We start from the raw sequence: 25,933 nt of genomic DNA on the forward strand, positions 1-25,933 counted from the left end.
GAAGTGGGATGCCATTAGGTCCACATCCGGGGTCCCCCAGCGATGGCAGATCTGGCGATGGCAGATCTATTCTGGGGAAAGCGAAGTCTCCCTAAGCTAGAAGATCGTTGGGTACAGCCGGGACCAGCTGCTTGGAAAGCATCACCAAACCAGGGATTCAAGCTTGAAGAGGCTAATTTGCATATTCCAGGTGCCTTCTGGGAAAAGCGAAGTCTCCCTAAGCTAGAAGATCGTTGGGTACAGCCGGGACCAGCTGCTTGGAAAGCATCACCAAACCAGGGATTCAAGCTTGAAGAGGCTAATTTGCATATTCCAGGTGCCTTCTGTGAAAAGCGAAGTCTCCCTAAGCTAGAAGATCGTTGGGTACAGCCGGGACCAGCTGCTTGGAAAGCATCACCAATTTTTGCCTGTAGGATATTATTGCAAGAGAGCTTGGCTGAGTAGATTACACAAGAAGGAAAACACACAGCAAGTCAGCAGGATCTAGGAGCAACATGGCAGATGTGACAACCTACATGGTGAGCTGCAGCATGTGCTACATGTTCACAGATCGACCAGAAGAAGAATCAAATTTCACCTGTCAGAAGTGTAGACTAGTGGCCCTTTTAGAAGAAAAGGTGCGGGGTCTGGAAGAAAGAATAGCAACTTTGAAACTCATCAAAGAGAATGAAGACTTTCTAGACAGAACAGAAGCATCTCTACTGGTCACAGAAGGTGAAAAAAGTGTCAGAGAACCTCCAAAAGCAGATGAGTGGAAGCATGTGACCAAAAGAAGCAAGAAGACCATGGAGAAATCACCAACCACACAACTGAAGAACCGATATCAAATCTTTGTAGAGGATGAAGATGGCACACCTAAGGATGAAGCAAGGACACAGCTAGGGAGGATTTGGAGGCTCCCATTACGGAGGAGGAACTGGGACGGGCATTGCAGTCGATGGCTAATGGGAAGGCGCTTGGCGTAGACGGATTTCCTGCCGAAATTTATAAAAGCTTTGGGGGAAGTGTTGATCCCTAAATTGAAGGCGGTCTTGGAAGAGGTTACGAATGGTGGAAGGCTACCGGCATCTATGCGGGAGGCCACAATAGTGGTGATTCCAAAGGAGGGGAAAGACCCGACACAGCCGGATTCATATCGGCCAATTTCTTTGCTTACTATCGACGTTAAACTCCTGGCTAAGGTGTTGGCGATGAGGTTGACAAGTGTTATTTCTGGCCTGATACACTCAGACCAGTCTGGCTTTATGCCTGATAGGTCAACTGCGATTAATCTACGAAGGCTGTATATGAACTTGCAACTCAAAGCCGATAACTGTGGCCAGAGAGTTATTGCATCTTTAGACGCTCACAAGGCGTTCGATAGTGTGGAGTGGGGGTATCTCTGGCAGGTGTTGCGAAGAATGGGGTTTGGACCGCAGTTCATATCATGGATTCAATTAATGTACTCGATGCCGATGGCCAGGGTTAGGGTAAACGGGGAGATGTCACGGACCATACAATTGGCTAGAGGGACGAGACAGGGGTGTCCGCTTTCCCCCCTTTTGCTTGCTCTGGCGGTGGAACCACTGGCCGCTACGCTTCGACAGTCTGATGAGATGACGGGGTTTAAATATGGGGTGATTGAAGAAAGGGTGGCGTTGTATGCGGATGATATTTTGTTGTTTCTGGCTGACCCGGTTGCATCCTTGGAGGGAGCCATTGGGATTATTGAACGATTCGGATCAGTGTCGGGACTTAGGATAAATTGGAGTAAGTCTATCTTGTTTAAGGTGGACGATGTGGATGGGGAGCCATTGGAGGACGGGCGACTGGAGGTGACGAGTAAATTTAAGTACCTGGGAATATGGGTATCTATGCCGGTCACTGACTATATACGTGAGAATCTGACTCCAATCTTGGGTGCCCTCAAGGCAAAAGCGGATGCATGGCTTAAGCTACATTTGTCTGTGGTAGGCAGGGTGAATCTTATCAAAATGATTCTGATGCCGAAAATACTGTATATTCTTCACAATGCGCCGGTTTGGATACCACGTGGGAAATTTAGACAGATCAACTCTCTGTTTAGGAATCTGATTTGGGGGAGGCAGTATCCACGTATCAAACTGGAGACACTTCAGCGACCCAAGGATGATGGGGGTCTGGCATTGCCTAACCCTGAGTTGTACTTTCTTGCAGCCCAGAGTCAGCATTTAAGGGGCTGGGCGCATGAGGGGTCATCTGGGGCAGTACAGCGGTTGATGGAGGTGGTGACAAAAAGAAGGCCAGTGGTGCAATGTTTGGAGGATGGATCCTTGGAGAGTTTGGGGAAGCTATATCCGACTTTGCTGTTGATACGCAAGCTGTGGAGTAGATTGAGGCACATACGTGGGATCACGGACTTGACTAGATACTCGCCGCTATGGCATAATAACAATCTGAAAGAATTTGAGGCATTGGGGGTACTGATAGAGTGGTTGGGCAAAGGGATTCAGTATGTGTATCAAATAATTGAACAAGGTGAACTGAAATCATTTTCCCAATTGCAGGTGGAATTTGGTCTTGGGTCTGCAGGGGAGTATCAATATTTGCGGATGAGGCATGCCTTTGGAGCTCAGGGTAGGAACGGAGGTATTAGGATTCAAAGGGATATAGTACTGGAGTATGTGTGTAATGATGGGACGACTGGAGGAGTCATATCCACTCTGTACAGGGATCTGTTGCACACTTTTCTATTGGGGTTTCCAATAATGGCAAGAGCTAAATGGGAAAGGGATTTGGGCCCAATAGATAACGAGACTTGGGAGTCGGTGTTGGAATGGATCCCAAGACTGTCGCTGAGTGAACCGTATAGACTGTCACAGCTTTATGTCATACACAGAGTTTATAGGTCTCCGATGGTGCTATATAAGGCAGGATTGCGTAATGACTCTGAATGTCCGAGGTGTAGGTCTACGGATGCAGACATTTTCCATATGATGTGGACATGTCCGAGGTTGGCTGCCTTCTGGGTGGTAGTTTTGAGTCGTATGGAAGGTGCGTATGGATGCACGGTGCCAAGGGATCCAGTTGTCTGTTTGTTGGGATGCGTGGATGAGATTGGAGTGGATAAACACCTAAAGATAGCTATAGCCAGATTGTTGTATATGGCTAGGAAGGTGATAGCTAGAAACTGGATTAGGGAAGAGCCGCCGTCAAGAGGAGAGTTCCTCCAGTATGTGAAACAGGGCCTGACACTAGAAAAAGGGATTTATAAGAAGAAAGGGAAAACTGAAATGTTCAATAAAATGTGGTCTCCATGGATTGCTATGGGATAGTAATGTGAAGTGTGGCTTATACGAATGGTTGAGGGATTAGATACTCTATTGTTTTAATGATGGTAGTAATTAACAAGATGAGCTGCTTTGTGGGGTGGGGGTGGGGGGCTTTGGGATCGAAGGGGGCTGTTTGAAGGGGGAGTGGGGGGGAAATACTCTATATTGAAAATGTAAATGTAACATGTTAATTGCCTTGTTATTCTTAATAAAAATTTATTTGAATTAAAGAAAAAGGATGAAGCAATACCAGCAAGCAAAAAAGAAAAGGGCACACAGCAACAAATGACAGCAAAAAGTACAGCCAAGAAGCAACGAAGAGTGGTGGTGGTGGGAGACTCACTACTGAGAGGCACAGAAGCAGCCATCTGCAGACCGGACATAACTGCAAGAGAAGTATGCTGCCTTCCAGGTGCGATGATCAAGGATGTGACCGATAGGATACCAAAGCTCTTCAGCTCCAAGGACGTCCACCCATTTCTTCTGATACATGTTGGCACCAATGACACAGCAAGGAAGGACCTACCGACAATCTGCAAAGACTTTGAAGAGTTGGGGAAGAAAGTAAAGGAACTGGATGCACAGGTAGTTTTTTCTTCTATCCTTCCAGTAGACGGGCATGGCACCAGGAGATGGAACAGGATCCTTGATGCAAACAACTGGCTAAGATGATGGTGCAGACAACAAGGATTCGGATTCCTGGACCACGGTGTAAATTACTGGTACGATGGACTCCTCGCCAGAGACGGACTACACCTCAACAAACCTGGGAAACACACATTCGCCAGAAGACTCGCTACACTCATCAGGAGGGCGTTAAACTAGAAGAAGAGGGGACGGGAAGAAAAACATTAGACTTGAACAAAGAAGACCCAGGAAAACATACTCAGATGGGAGGTAAGAACATTGGTAGTGGTCCTGGTCGATTGCGAACCTGAGAAATCTCTGATGGGCGGGTGCAATAGGTATATGCAGGTATGCGTCTTGTATGTCTATGGAGGCGAGATAGTCTCCTTCTCCATGGACGCAAGTGACAGACCCGTACATATTTGTTGAGCTGTTTTAGGTCCAGTATGGGCCGTATGCTGCCTCCTTTCTTGGGAACTATGAATAGATTGGAGTAGAACCCTCGACCGTGGGGACCAGTACTATGACTCATGCTTAAAAAAGCGAGGAGACCGCTTGGTGGAAGGCACGAGCCTTGGCTGGTGGTTTTGGGGGGACAGAGAAGAAGAATCTGTCCAGTGGGTTGGAGGTGAACTATCTTGTATCCGGAAGACACTAGTTCCCTGACCCACCTGTCTTCTGTAATAGGCAGCCAGACTCCTCTGTAATAGGCAGCCAGACTTGATGAAAGAGCAAAAGTCGGCCGCCTACGGGTGTGGTGTCTTCCGGAGTCCGTGAGTCATGATGAGGAGAAAGTCTGAGATTTTCCTCCTGTGGGCTTAGACTGGCCTGCTTTTGACTGCCAGGTGTTGTCCAACCTTTGCGTCAAACGTGAGTTGTCCCTGCGTGGGGAGCGGTTACGATTTTGTGCTGGACGCGAGATGGACCAGCCCGAGGAGTTCCGAAAGGATCGGAATCGAGTTTGGTTACGCTTCTTGTAAGTGCGTTTCAGTTGGGGAAGAGAGGTAGGGGAGATGCGTGAGGGACTTCTTTGAGGCTGCATCCGCTTTCCATTCCCGCATCCAGAGGATACGCCGAATTGTGATGGCGTTTGATGCCATCCCCGCTACACCCCTTGCTGAATCCAGAGCTGCATGAAGCATGTAATCTGCTACGACTGATATTTGAACCGCTTGGTCCGACAGCTCAGGAGTGGATACTTGGATGCCAGCTTGTACATTTTTGGCCCAGGCCAGAATGGCCTTGGCAGCCCAAACTGAAGCGAACGCAGGAGCCAGGGATGCCCCTACAGCCTCGAAAATTGAACGAGCCATGCATTCTACCTGCCGGTCTGCTGCGTCCCTGAGGGTTGAGCTATCTGGCAGTGAAAGGAGGGACTGTGCTGCTAGCCTAGAGACTGGGGGTCCACTTCGGGTGGATCTGTCCATTCCTTGGTGTCCTTCTGTGGGAAGGGGTACCTTGCCTCCAGATATTTGCGATTAGCGAATTTTTTCTCAGGCTGTGAGAGCTGCTTTTTAAGGATTGCCTTAAACTCTGGGTGGTTAGAGAAAACTTTAGGCGGGTTCAGAGCTCCTTCAAAGGAAATCTTGTGTTCTGGGGCCTCTGGTGGCGGATCAGAAATGTCCAGCACCCGATGGATGGAAGTGATTATGTCCTCAACTAGCGCTGTATTGCTAGGGGGGATTGGGATCAGGGACCCCTCCGTTTCCTTGTCTGAGTCGGAGTCACAGATGCCTTCCGAATCCTGTGAATCACTGAGGCATCCCCTGCTGGGTGAGCTGGGGCGGAGGCCTTCTCTGGTCGGGGATTGCGGATATTTGCATTGTCTGCCCCTGGATGGGGACGGTCTAGATGACCTGGAACTACGGTGTCTCTCCCTAGAAGGGGATGACCGTGTGCTATGGGATGACGCAGATGGACTTGACCTATGGGTCCGCTTGCATCCTGACCTAGACGTGGATGTGCCAGGGTCGTCCTGTCCCTGAGTCAAGCTCTCCCTTTGCTGGGTAGCGGTCATAGCCGAGGCATGACTCTGCAGAGCCTGAAGCAATGTGGAGGTTAGGTTATCTATAGACTGCGTCATAGATTGCGACATCTGAGTGACCCATTCCGGCGTGGCATTAGACAACGAAGCATTGGCAGGGGCTTCTTGGGGCTCTGACACAGTAGTCTGGATGCAGTCCTGGCAGTCCGGGTACGTGCTGCCACTGGGGAGAGCGGTCCTGCAGGCTGTGCAGAATGCATAATAGCAGTCTTGCCTGGTTCTCTTGGACCTTGAGCCTGGCACAGTGCACAGAGTGCAGAAGGGCTGGCTATGCAGAAGACCCTACAGGGGTAGCTATGCAGAGGAACCTATAGGGGAGCCTTATAGGGAATATGGATTCACAGCCGAGTAAAAAACCCAGCTGTGATCTTACCCCACCAGTTTGCCCCTACGTCCAGCACCGAAGATCCACAGTCCTGTGCCCCCAGGAGACTGGCTGGCCTAGTCCTGGTCCTGCTGACCAGGAGTTGCAGGGTTAATCCTTGTCCTGCAGCAGAAATGGCCGCCGAGAAGAAGAGGAAGGGGGAGAAGGGGGCAGAGAGATGAAAAAGGGCGGCAGAGCTTGCGAAAAAACGCGCCCATCTGTCTCGATCCGCCCCCTCTATGACACTGTAGAGTGTCATATTTGTCATCCGGGGGGGCAAACTGGGGGGCAGAGAGGAGGCGGTGGCTTCAGCTAGGCCGAAGCCACGGCCTAAATTAGATGCCTGATGCCCAGAAAGGCTCCAGGCCGGCGAGAAAGTCCGGGTGGGGTCGGATCTGAACTGGCCCCCCCGGATTTAAAGGCAGGATAGCGGTGGGGCTATAAGCAGAAAGGGGGCCCTGTGAGGGGTCCCCCTGAGGTACTATAGAGCTAGTGCTGCCGCAGAGACAGGGGTGCAGGGAGCCCTGTGTCTCTATTGTGCCATGCCTGCCTGCTCTCCCCCCGGTCCCGATAGGAGCCCGCAGCTGGGCTGGGGTTCCTGGATGCAGCCACAGTGTGCTGGCCCATGCTGCTGGGAGCTGCAGAGTGCTGCCTGTACAGGCCCTACCTGAGGCATCTCAACCTAATGCCCCCATTAGGGAGGGTGCTGCTGTCACCATCAGGGGGCTTTATCCTCGCCTCGACCTCAACCCAGAAACCAAAAGGAATTGGGGAAGGAGGGGGGTCTCGACTTCGAACCAGCACCCGAGGGGCTGGGGAATAGCCATCTCGACTTCAACCGGGCACCCCATAATCGGGGGCCAAGGAAGGAGCCATGTCGGGAGTCTCGCAAGAGACCCACTTTTCTTCATCTGTAATCCCGTCGGAAAAAATGGAGTAAAATTTTTTTTTTAGGTGTGCCTCCTATGCGACACGAAGCAAAAACTGGAGAAGGCTGATGCCGTCCAGGGGTGTATACTGCAGAGGAGGAGCCACGGTTAATCTTTTTCAGATTATGCATAGTGTCGCCTCCTAGTGGACAGCAGCATAACACCCATGGTCCTGTGTCCCCCAATGAAGCGACAGAGTAAAAAGATAAACATTTCTAGGATGTATTAAGAGAAGCATAGAGTCTAGATCATGTGAAGTCATTATTGCCCTCTACTCCTCCTTGGCCAGGCCTTATCTGGAATACTGTGCCTAGTTCTGGTCACCACATTTAAAAAAAGACATTGAAAAACTAGAGCAAGTTCAGAGAAGAGCGACAAGGATGGTTAGCGGACCGCAAAGCATGTCCTACGAGGAACAGTTAAAGGATCTGGGAATGTTCAGCTAGCAAAAAAGAAGGCTAAGAGGAGACTTAATAGCTGTCTACAAATGTCTGAAGGGCTGTCACAATGTAGAGGGATCATCCTTATTCTCATTTGCACATAGAAACATGAGAATCAATGGAATGACACTGAAAGGGAGAAGATAGGCTACGTTCACACTAGCGTTCGGCTAGTGTGCGTCGCGCTAGCGTCGGGCGACGCAGCGGCGACGCACGCGTCATGCGCCCCTATGTTTAACATGGGGGACGCATGCGTTTTTGCTTGTTGCGTTTTCCGACACGTGCGCCTTTTTTGACGCTAGTGTCGGACCGAGAAAACGCAACAAGTTGCATTTTTCTTGCGTCCGATTTTCGTCAAAAAACGACGCACGTGTCGAAAAACGCAGCGTTTTTGCGTGCGTTTGCACGCGTTTTTCGGTGCGTTGCGTCGCCGACGCAGCGGCGCACAACGCTAGTGTGAACGTAGCCATACAGATTAGATATTAGAAAAAACTTTGACAGTGAGGGTGATCAATGAGTGGAACAAGCTGTCACGTCAGGTGGCGACTTCTTCAATGGAAGTCTCCAAACAGAGGCTGGACAGACATCTGTCTGGGATGGTTTAGTGACTCCTGCATTGAGCAGGGGGTTGGACACGATGACCCTGGAGGTCCCATCCAACTCTAACATTCTAGGACTATGAAATCTATTCCAGAACCAGCGTTCTTCCATATAAACCCAAGAGAGAACATTGCAATTGCCACATAACACTAGCCACTAGTCCTAATCTTGTACTTTTCAGTGGACAAGGACATTAAAAGCTGAGCCATTAAATAGAAGCATTATCTGAGCATGCTCCAATCTGAGCATAAGTCATTGTGAAGTGAGGGAGGGCAGATGAGCTGCGATTTCCTCTGTTATGAATGGGGGATCCTGTGTTATATACTGTATATAGAAGTGTTGTCTTTCATGGTAATCCTGTTTGTGATGATAATGAGACTGCTGGAAAGTCATCTTTACACTCTAGAAATGTGAATCTAATTAAAGGCCTTGTGATCAGTGTGAAATTTGCAAAATTTCAAAAAGTTTGATACTGATATAGCACTTTGTTATGGAAAATATAATACATTTACCAATAGGTCATTATCTCATGACACATTTCCTTTAAGACTTACAACCAATAATATTTAGTAGCAGTTATCTCCACGTGTAAAGCCTAAAATTGAAACATCACCATGAACTTCATACCAGAGTAGGTCAGTCCATCAATACATACACAGGTATATGACATCTTATACCAATTCATTATTATTATTATTTATTTATATAGCACCATTAATTCCATGGTGCTGTACATGAGAAAGGGGTTACATACAGAGTTATAGCCATACTATCTTTCTTCTGCCAAGCTCTATGTGGATATTTATACCATCCTTCGGGGGCCGTACAAATTGTGTGCTAACTGCTCTGGGGTCAGGACATAATCTTTCACTGCATGCGCTTCAGTGCTCAGAAGCGAACGCTGCGTGCGTGTGCTAACAGAGCAAGAAGAAATTAATGGGCCGGCAGCCGGAAAAATACAGCTGCCTGCCCAAGCACTGCAGTCACCGGGAATCTGCCCAGAGGCTGGATAAAAGGTCATTGAGAGCCGTAAAACGCCAGCGGGCCTGAGGTTCCCCACGCCTGTCTCATCACATCACATTTAGTACACCAGTGGTATAATATTAGTGGGGGGTCTATATACATTATTAGAGCGCATTCCGACCTCCAGTATCACTGTATGAGTGTTATCCGTGGTTTTCACAGATAGTTTATGGGGCAATTAACATGTCTGCGATTTTTCGGTCTGCGGAGGCATATCCAATTTTCATCCAAGGGTGTGATGAAAATCGGCAGTGTAAGTCTTTGGCTCCAAATGTTCAAGGACTGTCAAAAAGGAGAAGGTGGAGAAACTTTACACTCTGACCACCACCACACTCAAGTCAGTCCGCTTTTCTTGTACTTGAGTAAAACAATAGGCCAAATGAGCATTTATAACATATCTATATCTAAAATTCTAAAATAGAAACACTTACTTCAGGATCATAGAAACCTCTTCTGTAGTCCGAGGCTTTACCAGTACTTTGCCATGACCTGAAAAATGCACACGCACAGTATTATAAAAAAATAGAAAAACCTTACATGTATGTGCTGTATAGACGTTCTTCTACATCTTTACAAATGCTAAAAGGTTCCTAAGTCCTGCCAATAGTAAGGAACTCCTGTACCCGACTGCCAAGCAAGTAGCCACAATCGAAGTATAAAAAGGACAGCGCCACACCAGGAAGTGACAGACAGTAACTTTCTTTATTCTGCCTCCTGCGGCGACGTTTCAGTCCGTAGACCTTTTTCAAGCACAGTACAATCCCAATTCAACCACCATTTTATACCATTAGACACACCCACATGGTTAACCCACAACCAATGGGAGTGCCCTGACATCATAGAAACAACAATATTACAAACATTATACAAAACAATAAAAACAGTATACAATGCGAAACAACCTGTAACCAACCTCCCCAACCAAAATCCCCTTTGATCGCTCTCCATATCATTAAACACTCCATAGATCACATATAAACACTCCCGGCTACATAGATGTAAACATACCACCCCATCCAATAGAAGACATGCATCGGTGGTTGCCATGGCTCCATAGGTGTGCCCAGGGTAAGCTCTGCTCAATCAGAAAACAGCGCCGGCCACATGTGACCGCACCGTACCTGACATGCAGCGCCCATCCCCGCACAGACTCACGGGCCCCCGCCACCATTGCGCATGTCCTAACGGCAGATCCGCCCACCAACATCCCACTCCAGGGCTTCTGTGTGCATCAACGGAGTCCACTTATGAGCGCTATATTCCCAACGCCCAGTACTGCGCAGGTCCGGGTAACCTCCCCCACTGCGCATGACCGTACATGGCAGCCGCACAGCATAGTCTCCAATAGGCACTTCAGTGCGCATGTCCGCGGCGTAACCGCTATAGTCCAGCTGTATATATATATAAAAAAAAAAAAAATCCTCTCCATGTCTCTTCAGAATATAGTAGTGCACATATCAATGTCATTTATGGTCGGCATTTACATATGGTCCTGGTGGCGTTACTCCTCTGCAATTGCACATGGATTATGGACCTTACATGGACGCGCTATGATATGTGCACTACTATATCCTGAAGAGACATGGAGAGGAATTTTTTTTTTTTATATATATATATATATATACAGCTGGACTATAGCGGTTACGCTGCGGACATGCGCACTGAAGTGCCTATTGGACACTATGCTGTGCGGCTGCCATGTACGGTCATGCGCAGAGGGGTGTTATGACCTGGTGGTGAGGACAATAATGGACCTGGTGGTTAAGAGCACACAGGACAAGCTCTGAGATGTGGGAACTCTGCTGACCGCAATCCCTAATCCTATCACACACACTAGAAATAGCCGTGGAGCGCTCCTGACGCTCCCTAGGCGCCTCGTCACAGCCTAAGGAACTAGCTAGCCCTAAAGATAGAAAAATAAAGCCTACCTTGCCTCAGAGAAATTCCCCAAAGGAACAGGCAGCCCCCCACATATAATGACTGTGAGTAAAGATGAAAATTACAAACACAGAGATGAAATAGATTTAGCAAAGTGAGGCCCGACTTACTGAACAGACAGAGGATAGGAAAGGTAACTTTGTGGTCAGCACAAAAAACTACAAAAAGACCACGCAGAGGGCGCAAAAAGACCCTCCGCGCCGACTCACGGTGCGGAGGCGCTCCCTCTGCGTCCCAGAGCTTCCAGCAAGCAAGACAAAAATCAAAATAGCAAGCTGGACAGAAAAATAGCAAACAGAGAAAAACAAGCATGAACTTAGCTTCTGCTGGGAAGACAGGTCACAAGAACGATCCAAGAGCGAACTAGACCAATACTGGAACATTGACAGGTGGCATGGAGCAATGATCTAGGTGGAGTTAAATAAAGCAGCCAGCTAACGAATTAACCTCGTCACCTGTGGAAGGAACCTCAGAAGCCGCCGCCCCACTCACAGCCACCAGAGGAAGCCCATGGACAGAACCAGGCGAAGTACCATTCATGACCACAGGAGGGAGCTTAACAACAGAATTCACAACAGTACCCCCCCCTGAGGAGGGGTCACCGAACCCTCACCAGAGCCCCCAGGCCGACCAGGACGAGCCAAATGAAAAGCACAAACCAGATCGGCAGCATGAACACAGAGGCAAAGACCCAGGAATTATCTTCCTGACCATAACCCTTCCACTTGACCAGGTACTGGAGTTTCCGTCTCGAAATACGAGAATCCAAAATCTTCTCCACCACATACTCCAACTCCCCCTCAACCAACACCGGGGCAGGAGGATCAACGGATGGAACCACAGGCGCCACGTATCTCCGCAACAACGACCTATGGAATACATTATGGATGGCAAAAGAAGCTGGAAGGGCCAAACGAAATGACACAGGATTGAGAACCTCAGAAATCTTATACGGACCAATGAAACGAGGCTTAAACTTAGGAGAGGAAACCTTCATAGGAACATAACGAGACGACAACCAAACCAAATCCCCAACACGAAGTCGGGGACCCACATAGCGCCGGCGGTTAGCGAAACGTTGAGCCTTCTCCTGGGACAATGTCAAATTGTCCACCACATGAGTCCAAATCTGCTGCAACCTATCCAACACAGTATCTACACCAGGACAGTCCGAAGACTCAACCTGCCCTGAAGAGAAACGAGGATGGAAACCAGAATTGCAGAAAAACGGCGAAACCAAAGTAGCCGAGCTGGCCCGATTATTAAGGGCGAACTCAGCCAAAGGCAAAAAGGACACCCAATCATCCTGATCAGCAGAAACAAAGCATTTCAGATATGTTTCCAAAGTCTGATTAGTACGTTCGGTTTGGCCATTTGTCTGAGGATGGAAAGCCGAGGAAAAAGACAAATCAATGCCCATCCTAGCACAAAAGGATCGCCAAAACCTCGAAACAAACTGGGAACCTCTGTCAGAAACGATGTTCTCCGGAATGCCATGTAAACGAACCACATGCTGGAAAAACAACGGCACCAAATCAGAGGAGGAAGGCAATTTAGACAAGGGTACCAAATGGACCATCTTAGAGAAGCGGTCACAAACCACCCAAATGACCGACATCTTTTGAGAGACAGGGAGATCCGAAACAAAATCCATAGAAATATGCGTCCAGGGCCTCTTCGGGACTGGCAAGGGCAAAAGCAACCAACTGGCACGAGAACAGCAGGGCTTAGCCCGAGCACAAGTCCCACAGGACTGCACAAAAGAACGCACATCCCGTGACAAAGACGGCCACCAAAAGGATCTAGCCACCAAATCTCTGGTACCAAAGATTCCAGGATGACCAGCCAACACCGAACAATGAACCTCAGAGATAACTCTACTAGTCCATTTATCAGGGACAAACAGTTTCTCCGCTGGGCAACGGTCAGGTCTATCAGACTGAAATTTTTGCAGCACCCGCCGCAAATCAGGGGAGATGGCAGACAAAATTACCCCCTCTTTGAGAATACCCGCCGGCTCAGGAACACCCGGAGAGTTGGGCACAAAACTCCTTGACAGGGCATCAGCCTTCACATTCTTAGAGCCCGGAAGGTACGAAACCACAAAATCAAAACGGGAGAAAAATAGCGACCAACGAGCCTGTCTAGGATTCAACCGTTTAGCAGACTCGAGATAAGTCAAATTCTTGTGATCCGTCAAGACCACCACGCGATGCTTGGCTCCTTCAAGCCAATGACGCCACTCCTCGAATGCCCACTTCATGGCCAACAACTCTCGATTGCCAACATCATAATTGCGCTCAGGAGGCGAAAACTTTCTAGAAAAGAAGGCACATGGTTTCATCACCGAGCCATCAGAACTTCTTTGCAACAAAACAGCTCCTGCTCCAATCTCAGAAGCATCAACCTCGACCTGAAACGGGAGCGAAACATCTGGCTGGCACAACACAGGGGCAGAAGAAAAACGACGCTCCAACTCCTGAAAAGCTTCCACAGCCGCAGGAGACCAATTGACCACATCAGCACCCTTCTTGGTCAAATCAGTCAACGGTTTAGCAACACTAGAAAAATTACTGATGAAGCGACGATAAAAATTAGCAAAGCCCAGGAACTTTTGCAGACTCTTCACAGATGTCGGCTGAGTCCAATCATGAATGGCCTGGACTTTAACAGGGTCCATCTCGATAGTAGAAGGGGAAAAAATGAAACCCAAAAATGAAACTTTCTGAACTCCAAAGAGACACTTAGACCCCTTCACAAACAAAGAATTAGCACGAAGGACCTAAAACACCATTCTGACCTGCTTCACGTGAGACTCCCAATCATCCGAGAAGACCAAAATATCATCCAAATATACAATCAGGAATTTATCCAGGTACTCTCGGAAGATGTCATGCATAAAGGACTGAAATACTGATGGAGCATTGGAAAGCCCGAATGGCATAACCAGGTACTCAAAATGGCCCTCGGGCGTATTAAATGCTGTTTTCCATTCATCGCCCTGTTTAATACGCACAAGATTATACGCACCACGAAGATCTATCTTGGTGAACCAACTAGCCCCCTTAATCCGAGCAAATAAATCAGACAGCAGCGGCAAAGGGTACTGAAATTTGACTGTGATCTTATTAAGAAGGCGGTAATCAATACAAGGTCTCAAAGAACCATCCTTCTTGGCCACAAAAAAGAACCCTGCTCCCAATGGTGACGACGACGGGCGAATATGACCCTTCTCCAAGGATTCCTTTATATAACTCCGCATAGCGGCGTGTTCTGGCACAGATAAATTGAACAGTCGGCCCTTAGGAAACTTACTACCAGGAATCAAATTGATAGCACAATCGCAATCCCTATGAGGAGGTAGGGCACTGGATTTGGGCTCATCAAATACATCCCGGTAATCCGACAAAAACTCCGGGACTTCAGAAGGGGTGGATGACGAAATAGACAAAAATGGAACATCACCATGTACCCCCTGACAACCCCAGCTGGACACAGACATAGATTTCCAATCCAATACTGGATTATGGACCTGTAGCCATGGCAAACCCAAAACGACCACATCATGCAGATTATGCAACACCAAAAAGCAAATATCCTCCTGGTGTGCAGGAGCCATGCACATGGTCAATTGGGTCCATTACTGAGGCTTATTCTTGGCCAAAGGCGTAGCATCAATTCCTCTCAATGGAATAGGATACTGCAAGGGCTCCAAGAAAAAAACCACAGCGCCTAGCAAACTCCAAGTCCATCAAATTCAGGGCAGCGCCTGAATCCACAAATGCCATAACAGAATAGGATGACATAGAGCAAATCAGAGTAACGGACAAAAGAAATTTCGACTGTACCGTACCAATGGTGGCAGACCTAGCGAAACGCTTAGTGCGCTTAGGACAATCGGAGATGGCATGAGTGGAATCACCACAGTAAAAACACAGCCCATTCCGACGTCTGTGTTCTTGCCGTTCAGCTCTGGTCAAAGTCCTATCACATTGCATAGGCTCAGGTCTATGCTCAGATAATACCGCCAAATGGTGCACAACTTTACGCTCACGCAAGCGTCGATCGATCTGAATGGCCAAAGACATAGACTCATTCAAACCAGCAGGCATGGGAAATCCCACCATGACATCCTTAAGGGCTTCAGAGAGACCCTTTCTGAAAATTGCTGCCAGCGCACATTCATTCCACTGAGTGAGTACAGACCACTTCCTAAACTTCTGACAATATATCTCTACCTCATCCTGACCCTGACACAGAGCCAGCAAGATTTTCTCTGCCTGATCCACTGAATTTGGTTCATCATAAAGCAATCCAAGCGCCAGAAAAAATGCATCAACATCACGCAATGCCGGATCTCCTGGCGCAAGGGAAAATGCCCAGTCTTGAGGGTCGCCACGTAACAAAGAAATAATGATTTTCACTTGTTGAACAGGGTCAACTGAGGAGCGAGGTTTCAAAGCAAGAAACAATTTACAATTATTTTTGAAATTCAGAAATTTAGATCTATCCCCAAAAAAACAAATCAGGAATTGGAATCCTAGGCTCTAACATCGGATTCTGAACCACAAAATCTTAAATGTTTTGTACCCTTGCAGTGAGATTATCCATACAAGAGAACAGACCTTGAATGTCCATATCTACACCTGTATCCTGAACCACCCAGAGGTAAAGGGGGAAAAGAGAGACAAAACACACTGCAAAGAAAAAAAAATGGTCTCAGAACTTCTCTTATCCCTCTATTGAGATGCATTAGTACTTTGGGCCACCTGTACTGTTATGACCTGGTGGTGAGGACAATAATGGACCTGGTGGTTAAGAGCACACGGAATGACCTGATAGTTACTAATAATACAGGACAAGCTCTGAGATGTGGGAACTCTGCTGACCGCAATCCCTAATCCTATCACACACTAGAAATAGCCGTGGAGCGCTCCTGACGCTCCCTAGGCGCCTCGTCACAGCCTAAGGAACTAGCTAGCCCTAAAGATAGAAAAATAAAGCCTACCTTGCCTCAGAGAAATTCCCCAAAGGAACAGGCAGCCCCCCACATATAATGACTGTGAGTAAAGATGAAAATTACAGGGGGGCGTGGCCTGAGAGTCCATGTGAGCGGACGTGCGGCTGTGAGCTCCCGCCGCTGTATATTGTAAAATCCTGCAGAGCCGCTGCTGTTTGGTCCCTGCGGGGGCTTACTGGCTGCGGGGAGACTTGAAGAGGCCGGCGGTGCTGTTCGGTAGCGCTGGAACCGACGAACATGACCAGGAGACGGCAGAAGGACGCGGGAGCCGGGGATGCAGGCGCAATCCAAGATGGCGCCGACTTGAGGGAAAAGGCAGACAAGGAGAACGCCGCATGCAGAAAGCGCATGGAGGTAGCGGCAAAGCTCCAGCAGTTTGCGAGAGCGGAGGCCGCAGAGGAGGGAGCCGGAGCTGATACCGAAGAGGAGGAGGAGGAGGAGGAGAGCCCAGCAGGAGAACATGAGGTACAACAGGGGAGAAAGGAGAGTAAAATGGCGGTGGCAGAAGGGGGACCCGAGGAAATGGCGCCAGAAGCTGAGCCTACCCTAAGAGACGTTTTTGCGCTAGTCTCTTCATGTAAACAATCTCTGACCATACAGATACAGGAGGTTAAGGGGGACACAGCCCAGATAAACGCAGCCATGCAGAAGATTGACAAACGTGTGGGGGAGGTAGAGGAGAGAGTGAGCACTGCAGAAGACCATATAGTGCAGCTGCAAAAAGCAGAGAAAAAGTTCACTCAAGCAATAGCTGAATTGGCTGCGAAAAATGAGGACCTTGAGAACAGGTCCAGAAGAAATAATATTCGCATAGTGGGCATCCCTGAAAAAGCTGAAGGGAGGAATCCAACGGAATATATTGAAAAATGGCTGTTAGAGACATTTGGAGATATGGCGCTAACAAAAGTGTTCGCGGTAGAAAGAGCGCATAGGGTCCCGCCGAAACCACCTGTCCCTGGAGCGAATCCCCGTACCATGCTCGCCAAAATTCTAAACTATAGAGACAGAGACATTATCCTGAGGAAGGCCAGAGACATGACGGATCTGACAGTTGAAGGTCAAAAGATTGCTATATACCCAGACTATTCTACTCTGGTGCAGAAACAACGGATGATGTTCACGGGTATCAAGAGACGGCTGAGGGAATTGGGTGTGCAGTATTCCATGATGTTCCCAGCAAGACTGAGGGTGGTGGCGTTTGATAAAATTCATTTTTTCCAGAAGCCGGAGGACGCTACCCAGTGGATCGATATTAATGCTAAAAAGCTTAAAGGAAAAGGAGACTGAAACTGTGGGAAGAGTCTGAAGTTGTTTACTTATCTGTCAGTTGGAAAAGAGTCATGTGATTGACAAGCCAAGGGGTATGGGGGGGGAAGAAGGGAGCTGGATTATATCCAGTTAAAGTTAAAGGGATGGTGTAATGGCTGCTGGGAAAGGGGGAGGAAGGGTTTGCGACATATTTTAAGTTTATGCAGGCTTCTTGTGTGTGCAAATAATTCTAAGTTAAAATGTTTTGAGAACGTTATTTTTCAAAATGTCTGAAATCCTGTTATGTACAGTGGTGGGAGGAGGGTTGGGAAGGTAATGCCAAACGGAGTGTTCGCTATGGGCGATGATGCCCCACTCTTGGAAAGAGGTGGAATGGTTAGATGTGAGGGGGGAGGGGGCGGGAGGGTAGTTAGACAGCCTGAGCTCAAAATTGATGATACTTATAGTGAAGATGAGCCAAGTGATGGGGACCCGTTTTAAGATTTTGTGCTGGAATGTGAGAGGCCTAGGGGAGAAATCTAGACGTGCTGCGTGTTTGCAATATGCAAGAGACCAAAGGGCCTCAATGATATGCTTGCTGGAGACGCATTTGGTAAGGGAAAAAGTGGATGTTTTGAATAGACGATGGATCCAGAGGGGATATCATTCTACCTTCTCCACGTATGCAAGAGGAGTCTCAATCTTGGTTCCAGCGGGAGTTCAGTATGAGGAGGTGAAGGTATATGTGGACGTGGAGGGACAGTATGTACTATTACGGTGTATACTGTATGGAGTGATGCTGTGTGTTGCCGCGATGTATATTCCGCCTCCCTACTCTAGCAGGAAGATTAGAGAAGTAATGGAGCGAGTGGAAAAATGGGGACCGACACCGTTAATAATTATCGGAGATCTAAATAACATCTGTGATGAATATTGGGATAAAAATAAAAATACTCAGAATAGGTCGGAGGGACACATAACAACATTTGGCACCTATATACAGGAGATAGGTTTGATTGATCTGTGGAGGGTTAGACATGTGGGGGAGAGAGGGTACTCATGTTATTCACCGGCACATGCCACACTCTCTAGGATTGATATGGCTCTGGGTAACAGGATTTTGGACACATTGGTTGGGGAGGTGAGATATCTGCCAAGGGCCTTGTCGGACCATAGTCCAATTGAAGTAGAGGTTAGATTGGAGGGGGCTCGCTCGCTAAGTGGGAGAGAATGGAAGATTCATCCTAATTGGTTACAGAGTATTGAGTTGGAAAGTATAGGACGGGAGGTGGCGGAATTCTTTCTCTTAAATGATGGAAGCGCCGACGCTCTTACAATTTGGGATGCAATGAAGGCATACCTGAGGGGACTACTGTTTAGGGACATTAGTAGGTGTAAGCGGAGGACGAGAGAGGTAGAAAAAGCGGCAGTTGAGGAGTTGAAGGAAGCAGAGGATGGGATGGCCACACTGGGAACCCCTGAGGCAGAGAGAAGAATGAAAAACGCACAAAATCATTTGGAAAAAATTCTGCTAGGCAAAGCTGAGAGGAAACGAGATTTCCAAAGGGTATTGTTCTATCAGGAGGGAGAAACAGTGGGACATATGCTGTCGGTAGTGGCTGCTGCTCAGAGAGGTTCTTCATATATACACTCTTTGGATTCTGCTAGTGGAGGTAAAATAACGGAAACACCTGAAATTTTGAGAGCCTTTGCGGACTTCTATGCAGATTTGTATTCCTCTCGGGTTGGTGAATCGGTCGAGGATGCACTGACTTTCTTGGAAGGTCTGGATTTGCCGAGACTGAGTGAGGCAGATAGGGAGAGCCTTGAGGCCCCTATCACTGAGGAGGAATTGAGTCGGGCATTGATGTCTATGGCCAATGGGAAGGCGCCTGGGGTCGATGGGTTACCCGCTGAGATCTATAAAGGGTTGGCAGAAGTGTTGATTCCTAGATTAAAAATGGTATTGGAGGAAGCTAGGTCTTGTGGGCGCTTACCAGCCTCTATGAGAGAGGCCATAATAGTGGTCATTCCAAAGGAGGATAAGGACTTGGGGAAACCGGAGTCGTACCGCCCAATTTCTTTACTAACAATTGATGTCAAGCTTCTGGCCAAGGTGTTGGCTCTCCGCCTCTCTAGTGTTATTGCGAGTCTGGTGCATCCGGACCAATCTGGCTTTATGCCGGATAGATCAACGGCGATCAATTTGCGGAGGTTATATGTAAATTTGCAGGTAGAGTCTGATAACTGTGGTCGAAGAGTGATTGTATCGCTAGATGCACACAAGGCGTTTGACAGCGTCGAATGGGGGTACCTCTGGCAGGTGCTGGAATGTATGGGGTTTGGCCCGCAGTTTGTGGCCTGGATACAGCTGTTGTACTCATTACCATCCGCCAGAATTAGAGTAAATGGGGAGCTATCTCGTCCTATAGGGCTGGCTAGGGGTACTAGGCAGGGATGCCCGCTTTCACCCCTCCTGTTCGCGTTGGCTGTAGAACCTCTTGCTGCTAAGATTCGGCAGTCGGATGGGGTCCCTGGGTTTAGGTATGGCAAAGTAGAGGAAAAAATAGCGTTATATGCGGATGATGTTTTGCTGTTCCTGGAGGATCCAGACAATTCACTAAGAGGGGCCGTTGAAATTGTTGAGAGATTTGGTACTGTGTCGGGACTAACAATTAATTGGGATAAGACGGTTCTTTTTAGAGTGGATGACGTAGGAGAGAATGTGAGTGAGGATGTTGGGGATGAGAGGCTGAAGGTGGTTTCCCAATTTAAATATCTTGGAATATGGATTTCGGTGCCGGTGGCGGAGTTTCTGCAAAGAAATTTGACTCCTGTTATGGGGGTACTCAAGGCAAAGGTAGACGCCTGGAATAAGCTACATCTATCGGTCGTCGGTAGGGTAAACCTTATTAAAATGGTCCTTATGCCCAAAATTCTTTATGTTCTGCATAACGCACCAATTTGGATCCCTCGGGGGAAGTTCAGGCAGATTAATGCCCTCTTTAGAAGTTTGATATGGGGTAGACAATATCCACGTATTAGCTTGGAGACGCTTCAACGACCCAAGGAAGATGGTGGTTTGGCTTTGCCCAACCCGGAAATATACTTCCTTGCGGCCCAGAGCCAGCATTTGAAGGGCTGGGTGCGAGGGGCGTCATCCAGTGCAGTACAACAGCTATTGGAAGAGGTGACGGACCGACGACCGATGGCCAGGTGTTTGGAGGATGGCTCATTGGGCGCGCTGGGGAAAATATACCCAACCCTGTTCCTGATTCGTAAATTATGGAATAGATTAAGGCAGATTCGTGGGGTTACAGGGTTGACTAAATTCACACCGATATGGTCTAACCACAACTTAAAGGATTTTGAGGCCCTGGGAGGATTGATGGAATGGCAGAATAAGGGAATTTGCTTTGTTCACCAGATAATCCAGCAGCAGGAGCTGAAGTCCTTTTCCCAATTGCAGGAAGAATTTGGTTTGCGATCCACAGGGGAATATCAGTATGCGCAGATGAGACATGCCTTTAGAGCTCAGAATAAGAAGGCTGATATCAGGGTTCAAGATGATATAGTGTTGGAGTATGTGTGTGGTGAGGGTACTACAAGGGGAGTTATTTCCACTCTGTATAAGGACCTTATGCACACATTTCTGCTAGATTTCCCTATAAAGGCGAGAGCTAAGTGGGAGAGAGAAGTGGGGCCGATGGAAAATGAAACCTGGGAATCGGTGATGGAGTGGGTTCCGCGACTATCCTTGAGTGAACCATATAGGCTCTCGCAGCTATACATTTTGCATAGGGTATATAAATCTCCGGAAGTGTTATACAAAGCGGGATTGCGTGCCAATTCTGGGTGTCCGAGGTGTGCGAGTGAGAAGGCAGGAATATATCACATGATGTGGACGTGTCCGAGACTGGCTGCCTTTTGGGTGGTGGTTTTGAGCCGAGTTGAAGCAGCGTATAAGTGCAGAGTTGTTAGAGACCCGATAGTATGTGTGCTGGGATATGTGGAAGAAATTGGAGTTGACAATACTTGGAAGATTGCAATTGCTAGGCTACTCTACATGGCCAGGAAAGTAATAGCACGAAACTGGATAAACGCGGAACCACCTGTGAGAAGGGAATTTCTCCAATATGTTCAACATGGTCTAAAATTGGAAAAGGGGGTGTACAGTAAAAGGGGGAAAATAGAACTCTTTAATAAAATATGGTCTCCTTGGCTTGATTTGGATTGAGGAGTATAGGCGTCGTGTTTCCTAAGACCTGGAAGAGGATAAATTACAAGAGGCAGATAATGCCTCGGTGGGGTGGAGATTGAGACTGAGCTGTCTTATGGGGGAGGGGGGTAGTTGGGGTAATGTTGGGGTTTATTAAAGTAAGAAAATGTGTATCTGATATAATGCAATGTAAATGGCATTCTGTTGTTCTCCTTTTTTTATATTGTTAATAAAAATCTATTTAAATTAAAAAAAAAAAAGATGAAAATTACAAACACAGAGATGAAATTGATTTAGCAAAGTGAGGCCCGACTTACTGAACAGACAGAGGATAGGAAAGGTAACTTTGCGGTCAGCACAAAATACTACAAAAAGACCACGCAGAGGGCCCAAAAAATCCCTCCGCACCGAGTCACGGTGCAGAGGCGCTCCCTCTGCGTCCCAGAGCTTCCAGCAAGCAAGACAAAAAATCAAAATAGCAAGCTGGACAGAAAAATAGCAAACAGAGAAAAACAAGCAGGAACTTAGCTTCTGCTGGGAAGACAGGTCACAAGAACGATCCAGGAGCGAACTAGACCAATACTGGAACATTGACAGGTGGCATGGAGCAATGATCTAGGTGGAGTTAAATAGAGCAGCCAGCTAACGAATTAACCTCGTCACCTGTGGAAGGAACCTCAGAAGCCGCCGCCCCACTCACAACCACCAGAGGAAGCCCATGGACAGAACCAGGCGAAGTACCATTCATGACCACAGGAGGGAGCTTAACAACAGAATTCACAACAGTGGGGGAGGTTACCCGGACCTGCGCAGTACTGGGCGTTGGGAATATAGCGCTTATAAGTGGACTCCGATGATGCACACAGAAGCCCTGGAGTGGGATGTTGGTGGGCGGATCTGCCGTTAGGACATGCGCAATGGTGGCGGGGGCCCGTGAGTCTGTGCGGGGATGGGCGCTGCATGTCAGGTACGGTGCGGTCACATGTGGCCGGCGCTGTTTTCTGATTGAGCAGAGCTTACCCTGGGCACACCTATGGAGCCATGGCACCAACCGATGCATGTCTTCTATTGGATGGGGTGGTATGTTTACATCTATGTAGCCGGGAGTGTTTATATGTGATCTATGGAGTTTTTAATGATATGGAGAGCGATCAAGGGGGATTTTCCTGTGTATGGGGAGGTTGGTTACGGGTTGTTTCGCATTGTATACTGTTTTTATTGTTTTGTATAATGTTTGTAATATTGTTGTTTTTTCTATGATGTCAGGGCACTCCCATTGGTTGTGGGTTAACCATGTGGGTGTGTCTAATGGTATAAAATGGTGGTTGAATTGGGATTGTACTGTGCTTGAAAAAGGTCTACGGACCGAAACGTCGCCGGAGGCGGCAGAATAAAGAAAGTTACTGTCTGTCACTTCCTGGTGTGGCGCTGTCCTTTTTATACTTCGATTGTGGACTCTTTTGCTGGGACAGACCCCCTGGTGTGGACGAGCGCCCTGATGTCCATGGAGACCGTGTCAGTATTGGGTGCGGTCTAATACATTTGTTGGATACTTGCCAAGCGAGTAGCGTCCATCATTGGGCCAGGGCTATGATTGGGGGAATTCTGTGATGACCTTGTTACTGAGCAGCAGGATGGCGTTCTACAGACAACTTGTGGACATTAGATATTTCACCCAATTGCTGCCCCATATTTAACCCTTACCTCTCACTGTTCGTAACCAGTCAATGTTATGAGTTTTCAAGTCGCCTTCATCTGTGAAAACTCTACCAGGAATTATTTCCTGAAAGTACCGGACATCTGCTACAGAGACTTCTGTGAAGGGCAGGCGGGACACTTTGTACCTTTCCGCTGTGAGTGGTGGGTCCTTTGCTTGACTCATAAATCTATAGATCAACATTAAGGGGATTTGCCCCCATCGTGGCTCACCCAGGATCCTCCTTGCATGCCACAATTTTCTTGAACCCACCTTGAGGCTGAAATAGCTCATGTTTAACCTGTAATAAATGCACATCAGCTGTTACGTCACGCACATAATATTTGCATTACCATCATAAAAGGGGTTTTCCCATCTTCACAAAAATGGGTATCGCCGGATAGTGCTTCTAAATACAAGCAATTTTGCAATTTACTGCTTATTAAAATTTTCAGCCGTTCTTGAGATATTAACACTTGTTTTCTTTACCGCATGTTGTCTTGGAGACCAACCACCGCTGAAAAACAGCAGAATATGTACAGCGTTTACAAGCTCTTTTCTATGGCGCTTTTGGAACACTGTTTTGAAGCTGTCCAAGATTACAGGAGTGCACGTTACCTCCTACTCCCTGGCAGTTGTAGCTTAATTCTTACAAACTAGACAGCGGTGGTGGTCGGTCTCTTAGGCAACGAACTGTAAGGCTGTGTTCACACGTTGCGGGTTTTTTCGCGTTTTTTTCGCGGTTTTTCCCGATAAAAACGCTATAAAACCGCAAAAAAAACGCATACAATAAGCATCCCATCATTTAGAATGAATTCCGGATGTTTTGTGCACATGATGCGTTTTTTTCCGCAAAAAAAACGCATACCGCACAAAATCCGGACATGCTCTATCTTTTTGCGTGTTTTTTGCGGATTTCCCACTCAATGCATTGGGAAGTGTCCGGAAAAAAACGCGGAAAAAACGCGGCAAAACCGCGGCAAATATGCGTCAAAACCGCGGCAAAAACACATGCGGTTTTCTTGCGGATTTCATGCAGAAAATGTCCGGAATTCTCAGGAATTTTCTGCATGAATTCCTGAACGTGTGCACATAGCCTAAAAGTAAAAAACATTAACATATCAAGAGCAGCTGCAAATTTTAATTAAGCAGTAAATTGCAAAAGTGCATGATCTTACCAGCACTATCCAATACCGCTCATCTATAAAGATGGTAACACACACTGGTCATCTCGTCGGAACTATAAGTACTGGAACACAAGAAAAAAAAAAAAAACAGAATCACAGATTAAAAGCGCCTTTTCCAGTTTTAGTGTAGGTAAATTGTAAAAAAATAAATGTGCAACTAATTTACTTTGTGCATAAGGTCCGCGCAATTTTAAAGATCTCTTGTGCATGTAAGTGAATGGAAATGTTCTCATTTACCTTAACACGTCATTATCATGTCCATCTGATAAACATGTAGATTTTGCTCTGCTTATCATCTCTAGCATTGTAAATAATCCTAGCATGGCTTTATGTTTTATACCTTGTTTCGCAGCATATGAAGTATTATAAACTCGCCTTTGCACCGCCTCGGGGCTGCCATACCTTTACCACCAAATTTTATCTGCCTTTTCAGGTAAATCTCGCAGTAAAATGGCCTGTATGTAGAGGCATTCTTGGAGTTAAATCAGCATGTAACACAACACAGCAAAATCAGCAGCAAAAAAATGTAAGTGTGAATAGACCTTAATTCTCTAATCCAGAATATTGTATCATAATCCATAACATATTCCCTTCTGATGTGGCGACTACTTTTTTCTTTGATTCTCTGCTTGTGAACGCACCCAGGACAAAGTTTGCGTACTCTCAGCCATTCACTAATCATTAGACCAGATAAAAACACTGCAGACAGCTTCTGAGGATCAGCAGTCCTATGTAACAGCCACCTTCTGTGCTGCTACTATCAGCTCAACTTCCATGATGTCCTGCACAGCACATGTGAGGCTGATCACAGCTCCATATAACTAAGGCAGAAACAATGAAACCATTAGAGGCCAGTCAGGCCTAGCATATACCTGCTCTCTGCCTCCACTAACTGTGCTGGCTCTCTCCGCCTTCCTGTCAGCGATGTAATCCTGCTCCCCCTGCTGTTGACAAGATGGATAACATTGATAATTACGGAGGTGGCCATCTTTGTTAAGGGCAAAGTAGAAAATTGTTGTCTACTTTGATTTTTTTATATTATAATTCCAAGAAAAAAAGGCACTCTGCCATACAAAAAAAATCACTTTGAAATGTGCTACATTTTTAAAACGTCATAAAGGCATTTTTCAAGTTTTTACAGCTGAGGACCTATCGTTAGGACGGGTTAACATGACCATACTGAGGCCACGTGCACACGTTGAGCATTTGGTCAGTTTTTTACCTCAGGATTTGTAAGCTAAAACCAGGAGTGGGTGATAAATGCAGAAGTGGTGCATATGTTTCTAATATACTCTTCCTCTGATTGTC

The 25,933-nt window shown here is 47.2% G+C and overlaps 1 protein-coding gene across 5 annotated transcripts in view; it reads right to left on the minus strand.

The window, feature by feature from the left end:
• The window catches only part of D2HGDH (D-2-hydroxyglutarate dehydrogenase), a 39,643-nt gene extending 13,983 nt beyond the window's left edge, over positions 1-25,660 (minus strand). For 3 of the 5 annotated variants that reach the window (XR_011312500.1, XR_011312499.1, XM_069727702.1), the window contains exons 1-3: positions 25,498-25,660; positions 23,447-23,739; positions 9,749-9,806 (exon numbers count right to left, since the gene is read on the minus strand). Coding sequence is in view for 3 of the 5 variants with exons in the window: in XM_069727702.1 (XP_069583803.1) it covers positions 9,749-9,806; positions 23,447-23,739; positions 25,498-25,613 (467 nt within the window). In the remaining 2 variants the exon portion in view is untranslated. Of the gene's footprint in view, positions 1-9,748; positions 9,807-23,446; positions 23,740-24,862; positions 25,016-25,167; positions 25,384-25,497 lie in introns of those variants that run through there. The other 2 variants (XM_069727701.1, XM_069727703.1) reach the window with 2 other exon arrangements.
• Between the last annotated feature and the right edge of the window lie 273 nt (positions 25,661-25,933).

The sequence above is a fragment of the Ranitomeya imitator genome, chromosome 5 (assembly GCF_032444005.1).
Source record: "Ranitomeya imitator isolate aRanImi1 chromosome 5, aRanImi1.pri, whole genome shotgun sequence".
Lineage (NCBI taxonomy): Eukaryota > Metazoa > Chordata > Amphibia > Anura > Dendrobatidae > Ranitomeya > Ranitomeya imitator.